Raw genomic sequence first — 12,392 nt, 5'->3', positions numbered from 1 at the left:
AACTTTTCTATTATCTTATATTAGTAAGTTTTATTTAAAATAGATTTAGATTATTATTTCCTAGGATTCTTAAGTATATTAAGAAGTAAAAATCCATTTAACCTAAAGACTAATATTACTAAATATCTATATTTAATATATATAGTATATTACACCGGATATAAAAGCTAGCAGGAGATTTAGTCTTTTTATATTAAAGGGCTTTATAATAGTTAAGGATACTATCTCTATAGGGAAACTAAGTTACTAGGCCAAGATCAGGACAGGATATACTATAATAGGTGCCTTACTAGCACCAGAGAATAAGGAAAACTCGCTAAGTATTTAAAGAAATAGATTATAGGATTACTTAATGAGATACTTAGCAACCTTTCGCCACTCCTAGGCCAACCATTCACTTTCCATCAAGACACGCCTATTAGCCAACTTCCTGAAGCTGGAGATATGGAGTCAAGAGTACTCCTTCTTCTTGAGCAGATGCCGTTGTTTAACGCAGATAACAACTTGAACATATCACGTGAAGCTCTTGACCTTATCAACACACGTCGCATTAATTGGAAAGATCACTTGGATCGAGCGAAAGAGAACGATGCTGAGAAATCGCTACCTCAGGTTCTTGGTCAATTTTACGACAAATGGGTCCGTTATTCAGATGCAATCGAAAGGGAATATAAGTGGTTGGTAGGTTCCAAAAAGGAGATTGAAGATAACCCCGAGCTTCTGGTTGATTGGGCTCTTGAGAGAGATGGGGCTGCATTTACGTAAACTAGAATGATTCTTTCTACAAGCCATTCTCACATTCGAATATAGAATTCACTGGCAAGTTAGGTACGCAGTTTATATTAGGTTATAGCCATATTGCACTCCACCCTTTTAGAACTATCTCTATCAGTGGGCTAGGTGTTTTTTGCTGTCGAGACTTGTGGCTGAGAGCTTAAATCAGCAAGGAACTTAGGCTCTATCTGGGAACCTCGGGAAATGTTAATGTAAACTGGAATTTTTCATTTGCTATAGGTTAAAAATGAATTACCTCTATCTACCTTACGCTCGCTACATATCTATCTTGCCACTACGGCCGTGGGAAGTCAGCAAGTTTCAGCCCTGTGATTTCCTTTTCAGCTGCCACTACCAAGGGCTCGATAAGGTCCTTCAGGCGGCAGTTGTGCCTAACGATAGTCCCAGGCTGTTCTGGGTTGTCTGCCGTTGAGGGAGGGGTCCCGGCATTAGACGCGATGCTACCAAATAAACCTTTAGTCCCAGCCTGCGAAGATACTTGAGGACTCTTGGGGTTCTGAGATGCAGTAGATGTACCAGAGGGGTCACCAGAAGAGTGAGAGGGGCGACCAAAGTTGAACGACGGCCCAGTGCTGGTGTTTTGAGCAGCACTCCTATGACCGAAAAGACCACCGGAAGGCTGAGTGAGCCCAGCGGCGCTGGCAGTTTGTTGAGGTGTTGGTGCAGAAGGGGTATTGGTTCCAGCTGGTGCAGGCTTTGGCTGACCCTGGACAAGACCAGATTGATATCCAAGAAGACCCCCAGAAACGAGGCTCGCAGATGTAGGATCAAGGTTCCATCTGCCAGAATAGTTGAGTAGAGGACCTTGGCTTTGCGGCCCAAAATAGGCCGGCGACTGCAAGTTGGCCAATGTTGCGAGAACAGCATCGAGGCATAGCTTAGGGAATGGCGATTGGGGGTGGGGGTACAAGCCAGACTTCTTCGCTCCTTGCAAGAGACTTCCCAGCAGCATGGCTCGACACGCTTCATTGCAGCCCACCTTGTCTGCAAGGATCTTGGTCTGAAGGCCTTCTAGCCCATCCACAAGACGCTGCAGAATGTCGATTCTCGTGCTTTCAATTTTATCTAAATCGTCAGTTGGTGTCACAACCTTGCACAACCTGACATACCAGAAACATCTGCCCGGATTGGCAGATCATACGTCGATACGACATCGATGTTGTGCCTTATAGCCATCTTGGTGTAGGTCTGGAAAAGCGACGCGTGCTCAAAGACGAACGATGCTAGAATCACCTGAGCCAATGGCTTATCCCTCAACTGTCCAGGCTGAAGCCATTCAACAGTCCATCCAAAGAGCCAGTTTGTGCTGAAAAAGGCTACAGCCTCATGACACTCTAAGTCGTCGACAATCGTCGCAATGTCGGATAATAGATCCAGCTTAACACTGCGGGGTACATTGCGTGTTTTGCCATGGATGATCTTTAAAACGAGCTCAAATGCTTCAGCGTCGAAGATGCCCTCGAATTTCCAGTGGTGGAGGCCGTCTGACTCGACTGAGGCCTCTTTGAACTGACTTGAGAAGAGTTTTGCTGCCCGACGACAGGCAAGAGTCAGATGCTTCTTGGAGCAAAGGAAACGCTTCTCGGTAGGAGAGTCTGGGGTCTCGGATTGGGTAGAGACAGGCTTGACTGGGAGAATTATAAGAGTATCGCCCTCCGGATCGATCTCAATGCGCGTGTTTGACATGTTTGTTGATGATTGAGCTGTGGTTGTATCGTGAATATTGGTTGAAGATGAGTTTCAGCTACTAGACCCACCTCACGTCGCCAATCTAAGGTCGACCCGCCAACAGATAAGAACAAGTGTCCACTTTAGATAAGCCAAATCAATCAGGGGTCCAATCGAATTAATATTACTTTTCATCCATCGTAAGCTACATATTCGTATACTGAACAGTCGTCGTACGTGTCTGCAGTATGCCGTCCTCACTATCATTATCCCCAGTGGGATTGTGCTCCAACGACTCATCCGACCGTCCACTGTAGATGTTTACGTCCGTCTTACCCATACCCTCAGGCCGCAGGCTAACTCTGTTGAAGTGAGTATCATGCTCCAGCTCAACGAGCGTATCAAACTTGCGGCGCGGTCCATTTGAACCACCAAAGGTATGGAGGCCAAAGTTGGCGCTTCCACTTTGCTCTTCACTGCCTTTTCGTGTGCTCTTGTCGCCGAGAACTCGAGGGGCGACGTTCTTGAGAAAGACACGAAGTGTTGGGAGTGAACCGCACATGATGAGAAGGTTGGCTTCGATGATGCTATCTGTGTCAGATGGGTTACACAAGAGAGAGTAGATGACATACACCCAGAGGCAACCCTCTGCCAACGACCAGCTTTGATCGGGATTTGACAAGCTGGGTAGAAGAAGAACCAGTCGGACAATGGACGTGATGAGAGTGATGGAACCGATAGCAAAGAGACCGACGAGACCAAGCTTCTGGCGAGCAGACATTTGTAGTCCGATGACTGTCGGGATAGGCAACACCAGCAACATCACGTCAGTGATGCAGCCAAAAGCAGCCTGGGTGATGTAGATGGGAGGGCGATTGATGCACGTGGCACCAACCGACATCCTCACATCCCATCCCGCAGCGATAGGCTTGCACGCAAACAGAACACTGAACCAGATACCGACGAGGCTAGCACTGCAGAGAAAGCCGGTAAAGTAGACCGAGTATTGATACCATAGAGACGGCGAGAGGCGATAGTAGAAGAAGCAGAGTGTCAGCTTGGAGAGGATTGTCGTCGGGATATAAGTCAGTGTTGTACACATGACGAGTAGATTAGCCTCGGTGTTGCTGTCGATTGGCATCTCCCATGCATGGACGCCGAGTAGTTTGCGACTATATGCATTGAGAAGACATGATTGAGCCGCAATAGAAAGGACCTAAATGGTTAGTAAACGTCATCCAAGAAGGCTGGCTCTCGTACCCAGGCGAAAAGAATTAAATCTGCAGCCAATTAGTGACATCCTGAACAAGGACACGGTGAACTTACAGTCGTCAATCAAGAACTTGCGCAAAATCACTGCATTCGTATACATCCGCTGTCCCAAAAACGCCGTCGCTATCGCAAACTCCATTCCGAAAATCCAATACGCATTCCTCACCATCGACGCATCAGTCAGAGGGTTCTCAAAGTCAACTCTGTACCCCGACGGAGGCGGCACCGCAACCTCGACACCATTGACGACAGGAAACGACATTGTAACAGTTGATCGAGAGTTGAATCCCCGCGTAGTGCAAACTCAGAACGACATGACGGGATGAAGTGGAAATAATGAGACGCAAAATCGTTAGGTGTCAACTTGGGCATCAAGTCGTGTAAATCTTTTAAGTCACATCGTCTACTCATATACAGCTGAACGTGATTTGATGATCACTACGCAAAGGGGCAGAATTTGCGTGAGGGAAAAGAGACGACAGAGACTTGACCGGGGTTGAACCTTAATTATTGGGGAAACGTCAGGCGAGATTAGAGGGAAGAAATAAAACGTCAAACTCGACGGGCCGTCCGGGTGGAGAGGATTAGTTATGCCGGCCTTCCATAACAAGCCTAGCTGGTCTGTTCTCACGGTAATTCCGCGCTGTAACGGACTGTGAACAAGGGCCATGACTCGAGATCAGGAGATCGGCATTAATCCCCGCCTTTTACAGTTGACTACGAGCCGTCAGCCCCAACTGCCGATGTAACGCTCGGATAATATCCCCTGAGGGTTGCAGAATGACTGTGCCGCTGATTGAGGGAACAATGGTTCCCCCCTGGAGACCTCGAGTTCACCGAGACTTTGGGTCGTTAATCCACTAATGGTGCAGACTTTGAGCTAGCTTTTAGGCATACCATCGATTGAGCTTAAGCTTGATTCAGCACTAACTTCTCGTCAATCGAGAGCCAGATGGGAATTGAACAGTCAAGTTGTTTCATATTTTATGAGAATTAGCGATCAGATAACCTGCACAACAAACTCTGTCTCACACATGGCTCTTCATACTGTCTGAGTGTCTGGTAGATGCTTGCGTCTTACTCGCCTGCCCGCATCCTCACCTATGGATAACCCATGTTGATCCCGGGGTCATGGCCGAAAACGATCAAGATCATCTATGCAGGATCAACCAACATGCATAATCGAGTAATGCCATGAATCCCTTACCAAATCCAACCTCCAGCCCATCTGACGAACCAATCGCATTCCCATCGCCCCCCAGCATTCGACTCCATCTGCGTGATTTTCCCCTAAAGAACAAGGGTCCACGAACCCGCCAGTTCCTCGGCCGCTTCTGCACAAGACGATCTTGCCCATCAACAAAAAGTACCCAAGTTCCCGCACAGACTTGTCCTCTCAGATCTTCTCTCCCCCCCTCAAAGTGACATCCCGTTTCATCGCAATCATGAAGACGAGTGCTTCGGTCTTGGCTTGGGCATCAGCCCTCCTCGCTGCTTCACCCGCCGTCGCAATGGAGACTTGCGTAAGCCTATTTCTGTCGTATTCAGGAGAAAAAGCAATGTCACTGACCTTTCGCGTTTCAGTGTGCCTCACTTGAAGCAAAGGGTCTGAAGCACGTTTACTACCCCGATAGCAACGGCTACAAGACCCGCACTGAGTCGTACTTTTCCGTGTCGTCGCAGCTGGAACCCTATTGCATCGTTCAGCCCGAGAGCGCCAAGGATGTATCTACGATTATCAAGACCTTGACGGCCGATACAAAGTGTAATTTCGCGATTCGAAGCGGTGGACATACCGTTTGGGCAGCGAATAACAGTGAGTTGGATGCTCGCTTGATTGAGTTTGTCTAATTGCGTGCAGTCAACGATGGTGTCACTATTGACATGGGTTTGTTGTCTTTGCTATTGGTTCAACGTGAAACTAACACACATAGGATTGATGAATAAGACTACGTATGTCAAGAATACGAAGGTCGCTCAGATCCAGGCCGGTTCCATTTGGCGAGATGTCTACGGTGCTCTTGAACCATATGGTGCTACTGCTGCGGGCGGTCGCACTTCGACTGTCGGTGTCGCTGGCTTCTTGACTGGCGGTGGCAATACCTTTTATACTGCCCGTCGGGGTTTTGGGTGCGACCAGGTTGTCAACTTTGAGGTTGTCCTCGGCGATGGGTATGTACACGCACGCTATAGCCACGCACATGCACTATAGTGGCATTTGCTAACGCTTCATTAGACGCATCGTCAATGCCAACAAGGACAACAACGCCGATCTATGGAAGGCCCTGAAGGGCGGCTCAGCCAATTTTGGCATCGTCACCCGCTTCGACGTGCAGGCCTTCGACGCTCCTCTCCTCTGGGGTGGCCTAGTCACCTACTCGGCCGAAGAAACAACCGATGCGCACGTCCAGGCTTACAAAGACTGGACCGATAACATCGTCAACTACCAGGATGGATCAGTCATTCCTTTCTGGAGTTATACTCCTCAGAATAAGAAGATTGGCATCACTGTCTCGTATGAGGATACCACTGGCGCTGTCGCCCCAAAGGCCCTGGACGAGTTCTGGAAGATTCCTTATGAGACCTCCAACTTGCGCAAAGATACTCATCGTAACATGACGATTGAGCTTGAGCTTGTTGCAGGATACCGGTAAGTCCCAGTCCCTCAGCTGTCTAAAGTCAATACTGACATCGTTAGCAACGTCTGGTTCGCCATCACCTTCAAGAACAAGCTCGGCTTGTACAAGAAGGCTCTGGAGATGCACAAACAGTTCGTCAGCGACTGGTTGGCTCAGTCCCCCGACGGTGACTTTATCTGCCACGCCATCTTCCAGGCCATCCCCACCATCTTCTCCAAGCACTCCCTCGAACGAGGCGGCAACGTCGTCGGACTTGACCGAGAGAAAGACAACGCTGTCATGTTCCAGGTCCAGCTGATGATCAACGGCGTCGAGCAGGAAAAGATTGCTCGTGAGCGCATGGTTCGCTTCCGCAAGACGATGAAGCAGTACAGTATCGACCAGGGTGCTGCTGTCGATTGGGAGTATCTCAACTACGCTGACTTTACCCAGGATCCTCTCTCTACTTATGGACCTAAGAATGTTGAGTATATTCGCAAGGTTGCTAAGAAGTACGATCCCAAGGGAGTGTTCCAGACTAGACTGCCTGGTGGATTCAAGATCTCGAAGGTTGCTTAAAGCATATTAGTAGTCTCCAAGTAGTATGAATACAAACATTATGCGTGATTCGTTTCAATTGATTCTTGAGCCGCATAATTACAGTGCCGTCGGTACGTGCCGCGCCTTCGCGTCAGCTCGCGTAACTCTTGCAACAGGGGTCCTAGCGCCAATGGTGATAGCGTGATACAGGGTAAGGCAATACTTTGCAGGTGATGACACGCTATGCCAAGTCGCAGACAACAGTTGTTTGAGCTCAAGTGCTAATTATTATCGAGGTTAAATTTTCAATCTTGCCGACCTTGTCATTACTTCAATCAGGTTAACTCAGTACGTTAACTCATCCTGTTCACAGATCTTATTAGACTAGAACTCCATCAGTAACACAAGTATTACCCTGAAAATCCAACCTGAATTACTTTACCATCGCTCCAATTCAATAGACCCACGCACTAGGTACAACTTAGATACTTCGGAGTTACCTGTACAAAGTGTAATAAGCATGTTTTTAACGTTATCTAGAGTTCTAAGTACCACTATCAATTGTTCTATTACTTTCGTCATTACTTCTGGAGCCCGATTTTGATTGGCCATGAGGAACATGGATGGCATTTTTGATTGGTGTTATCGTACAGGCAAATCCACTTCCCAATTGGAACAAAAAAGCGAGTTGCTGACATGAGATTTCTTGGCATGATGATGATCACTCGCATTCTGCACTTCTGGGACTCGGATTAGGGAACCGGGGGAACTCGGTATTGCCAAGAGATTCGCCGCGGCCATATTTCTCATTGAGGTGACGGAAACCTCGCGGATTCAGCCCGATAGTTCACGGATTGATGGAGGAGATGATTTGTGTGTGTAGGTATATATACGTAGATAGCGCCCGAGTCTTGCAACAAGTCCAGTTCAATAGAAACAAAAACGCGATAAAATGATTTCTACTCCCTTTGTTGACGTGATTGTAATCGGCGCCGGTCTCAGTGGCCTCTAAGCAGCTGTAGACCTCGACAAAGCCGGTCTCTCTTACATCGTCCTTGAGGCCAATGATCGGATTGGTGGCAAAACTCTCCCTGTCCCAGTTGCTACCGGCGGTGGACTGGTTGACATGAGTGCCGCCTGGATAAATGACAGCAACCAGGAAGAGATGTACGCATTAGCCCAAGAATTCGGCTTCGACCGTATCGTCCAGCGCACCGAAGGGCTGTCACTTGACAAGTCGAACGGAACGACGCATGCCATTCCCTATGACCAGTTTGGAGATGTAAGTTTTCTCCACTTCTCATGAACTTGACTAACTTCGGAGTTTACGGACGAGCAACTCGCCGAGATTCTCGCAATCATGACCAAGTTGCAAGAATATGTTGATCGGTCCAACCTTGAACATCCCCACCTCGGGCCTGACGCTGAGAAGCTTGACTCGATGACAGCTTTGAAGTTTGCGAATGAAGAACTTGGAGAAGGCATCGCGACGGTTCTTGTGACTATGTTAGCGCGAGATCTTCTTGGTGTTGAAGCAGATGAACTCAGTGCCTTGTTTCTCAACAACTACATCAGGAGCGGAACTGGTCCTGCAAACATATCATCTGACACAAAGGATGGCGGCCAATACCTGCGTAATCGCCAGGGCGAGTCCCTTGCATCCGACTTGAACTTGAGCTAAAAGACCAGGTAATGAGATGTTTGCAATCAAGCTAGCTGCGAAGCTCGACAGGAAGAAGATCAAACTCAACTCTCCGGTGGTCAAGATTATCCAAGATAAGAATGACTGTATTATTAAAACGAAGAGCGGTTACAAATACCATTCTCAGAAAGTAATTCTTTCAGTTCCGACATCTCTATATCCCAAGATCGACCTTGAGCCTCACCTACCGGCAGCAAAGAAAGAGCTTGCTCACTCTACTCAACTCGGCTATCACTCAAAGTCTATCTTGGTATTTGATGAACCCTGGTGGCGTAATTCCAATCTCTCTGGTGTACTGACGTCAATTGATGGCCTCATCTCATTTACTCGAGATACCTGTGTTCCTGAGGATAAGCAGTACAGCATTACTTGCTTCCATGTAGGCCAACCCGGACGAAAGTGGTCTCAGCTGTCAGAGCAGGAGCGCAAGGACGTAGTGATGAAGCAGTTCAACAACGCTTTTAGTACAGTTGTCGACAAAGTCCCTGAGCCTATTAACATCATTGAGAAGGACTGGCTCAAGGATTCTTGGTTTCTTGGTGGACCTAGCCCAGTGATGGAGCCTGGACTGCTGACTGGTGCCGGAAGATCTATCCGTGATCCCTTCGAGAACATTCACTTTATCGGAAAGGAGACCTATATTGTTTGGAAGGGGGACATGGAAGGGGCTATTACATCTGGCATTCGAGGTGCTCGTGAGGTTACTGAAGCGCTTGACGTGTCGCCTTATCTGTAAGCATCGATGAGAACCATTGGACGAAAGACGACATAGATGGCAGACAGAACTATTGCGAGAGCTCTACTATGGAAAGCCTCTACCTTTACCTTTTTAATTCCCTTTTCTCAATTATAACCTCATAGAAACATTTCTTAGTATTTTATTTGCTGGCTAATTTCTCTGTCGTATTCCTCTGCTGACAATTTCACGTGGTAGCTGGTATACTTTAATGCTAACCGTTAGAGGTTTTACACTCGACGCTGGGATACAAGTCCTTTACTTGGGCTAATGCTCTTATCAGAATTTTAATATTTATTTAGCTAAAATAAAGTAAAAGAGAATCCTACAAAGGAGTTCCAATGTTATTTCCAATCTCAGCTGTCAGCTTATTTCCAGGAGTGTGTATTATATCTCCCCTTACACCTTGTCCATTCTTAGCAAGAACGAAATCAACAGATGGGGAATCGCCTTGCGGAAGTACCGAGACAGTGATGGGAACTTGGAGAGAGGTCAGCTAATTTAATACAAGCCCAGCAGTGTTTCAATGCTAACTGTAGTGGTGGTTGAGGTTCAAGACCGTCATCCAGCTGTCTCTGTCCCGGACCGTAACAGGGGGTAAATCTTCATACGGACAGTCAATGGAGTAATCGGCTTCTTCACCGGATTGGTTAATAATATTAAGGATGTATAGGTTTGACATCTTTGGGCTTAGGCGTAGTGGCGATATGTAGGTGCTGTAATACTGCAACTTTGAGATAAAAGTTCAAAGGAATATGGAAAGTGATGGTGGGGAGTCTGGATGATTTATATCCTAACCTTAGGATAGAGCTATTGAATCTAATTGCCATGTGACAATATTGTCTCAAAAGAGTGATGCAGCCGGTTCCTGGTCTGGTATCGTATTCAGCCAGCCACTACTCTGTATTAAAAACACTAATATACTACACATACTAGAAATTGAGTCTAGAACACAACAAGATCGTATGTTTTGGCACCTAGTCTAAGGCGTAGCTGATGTGGCTAACGTGTTTTACTGCCCCGCACTACAAGCTGCTTGTCAGTCGAAGATTCGGAACTCTAGCGCTAATAATAACTGTACCTACAAAACACCGCTTCCGTTACCTATAAATCTAAATTCATCAAGGATTGAGGATGTTTATAAGCTATATTTGATAAATAATTATCCAGATTAATATCTAGTAGGGCAATAGATATTTATAAGTAATTAACTTGGCCAGTAAATATGTCTCCCACTCCATACCCCCCCCACTTTTCACTGGCTTATCGCTTATCGCTTGTGAAAAATGGTTATAATTGGCTATTTTGTGTACAGGCTGCAGGGGCTAGAAATGTATCGTGCATTGTAGATCACTACGTGCCGGTACCTCTAATTGGAGGGACTTACAGCTAAGTAGCAAGTACAGTACGTTAAGAGATACCTACCTCAAGACCACTTGCAACAAATCAGGATATCTCAAAAGGTAGGAATAACCTCTTTTTAACCTCTTAGATCTTCAGTAGCAGCCTTTGTACAGTACGGGACCACAATAGTACATTTCTAGCCCCTGCAGCCTGTACTCTTTAACCGCATATCCGTACCCCCGGTACCGAATGTACGTTGGTTACCCACTTTACTTTTCCATCTGTCGTTTCCGAAATTCATCTCCACTTCATTCTTTTCTCCAGGCTTTGTCATACTTGACTTTTATCTTTCCGTGGTTTATTATACTATTTCTCATGAGACTTCTCTCGGGATGACTTCTAACGTAGAGAAGCTGGCCTGCGAAAGCTGTATCCGCGGCCACCGTGTCGCTAAATGCCAGCATACTGGTGAGTACCCTGTGATGGCAGGGATCACCCTCCGTGACACAAACTCATGATAACACGGGACAGACCGTCCGCTTCTCAGAGTCAGCAGAAAAGGACGTCCGGTCTCTCAGTGCAACCACTGTAGGACCCTGCGCAACTCCCGATCTGTTCACACTGAATGCAAATGCGCATCGGCATCTCACCAGGCCATGCTGAAGCAGTTTGGACAAGGTTTGCTCCCTTCTGGCCTATCTCATCAAAGTTTATGCTGACTGTGTTCCGTCTCAGAGCGATGCTGCTGCGATGAGGGCGAGACTTGCACATGTGCACATAAGACAGGTCGTAGAAATAAAAAGGGCATTCAGTCGCCGCTCTCTACAGACAAAAGCTCAACACCGTCAGCTGCCTTGTCGCCTTCTGAACCTGGGGACAGGACTATAGAGACTTCCCCGACAACAGCTCGCTCATGCTGTGCCCCGGATTCGACACCCTCTCATAATACTACCGAAGCCATCGAACCAATCTCGACTCTGAATCATGGTATACCGAGTTCATGGAACCCTTTAGTACTGGATTCTTTACCAGAAACTTTCTTACAAGGTCCACAAAGTCTAATAGAATCCTGGGACCTAGCCCCAGACTTTGGCCTGAACCCTATGGCGATACCGACTTTTGACGATTCATTATCAACAGTGGGGCCATTTGATACGGGCAGTCTTTTCAACGATATCGACATCAGCCACATACACATCCCGGATGAATGGGTCGTCACGGATTTGACGTTGAATGAGTCTCACGATCCGGAAACAAAGCCCAACCAAATTTGACCCTGGGGACTTCCAATGCTCTCCCCGGCTGAATCGGTGATGGACAAGGTATTGAGGGTACCGTATCAATGCCCTAGGGCCTGCATTAAGATTTATTGATCATAGTGAAAGCTTCCGGGCAAAAGCTTATATCGGGATAAAAAGATATCGTGTTGTCATTCAACGCCTGTGTTTGCAGCCTAAAGCTTAACTTTATAAGCGGCCGTTATCCCTAGTCTCATACTATTGCTGTTGATAACACCATCAAGATCACGACGGTATCTTTATAAATAAGCATTACTCTATGATTACAATCTTTATCCTATATAAAAGAGAAGTTACTTATAAACCGGAATGTTATTTGTCCCCTAGATAGTAGAGAGTATATAATTAAAGCAGAGGCTCATAAGCAGTTAGCCGATATAACCAGAAGAGTATAGGACAATATATCGCTATATGATAAA

General features: G+C 46.8%; 2 protein-coding genes across 2 annotated transcripts; one reads left to right on the top strand and one right to left on the bottom strand.

The window, feature by feature from the left end:
• Nucleotides 1-1,069: 1,069 nt before the first annotated feature.
• Nucleotides 1,070-3,997, bottom strand: FSUBG_13324 (uncharacterized protein; the record flags this gene model as incomplete). Its single annotated transcript, XM_036678203.1, has 5 exons — nucleotides 1,070-1,860; nucleotides 1,905-2,498; nucleotides 2,701-3,679; nucleotides 3,724-3,743; nucleotides 3,790-3,997. The coding sequence occupies 5 exons, from the start codon at nucleotides 3,995-3,997 to the stop codon at nucleotides 1,070-1,072; spliced, it is 2,592 nt and encodes an 863-aa protein (XP_036531219.1).
• Nucleotides 3,998-5,180: 1,183 nt separating this feature from the next.
• Nucleotides 5,181-9,331, top strand: FSUBG_13323 (6-hydroxy-d-nicotine oxidase; the record flags this gene model as incomplete). Its single annotated transcript, XM_036678202.1, has 11 exons — nucleotides 5,181-5,258; nucleotides 5,320-5,551; nucleotides 5,597-5,623; nucleotides 5,670-5,907; nucleotides 5,972-6,385; nucleotides 6,434-6,923; nucleotides 7,017-7,024; nucleotides 7,650-7,768; nucleotides 7,916-8,175; nucleotides 8,218-8,527; nucleotides 8,583-9,331. 11 exons carry the CDS (start codon nucleotides 5,181-5,183, stop codon nucleotides 9,329-9,331), a joined length of 2,925 nt encoding a protein of 974 aa, XP_036531218.1.
• Nucleotides 9,332-12,392: the final 3,061 nt, after the last annotated feature.

Source organism: Fusarium subglutinans (genome assembly GCF_013396075.1).
Source record: "Fusarium subglutinans strain NRRL 66333 chromosome Unknown NRRL66333_c0000330, whole genome shotgun sequence".
Lineage (NCBI taxonomy): Eukaryota > Fungi > Ascomycota > Sordariomycetes > Hypocreales > Nectriaceae > Fusarium > Fusarium subglutinans.
Note: the sequence above shows the minus strand (reverse complement) of the source record. Positions and strands in the feature narration are given on the sequence as shown.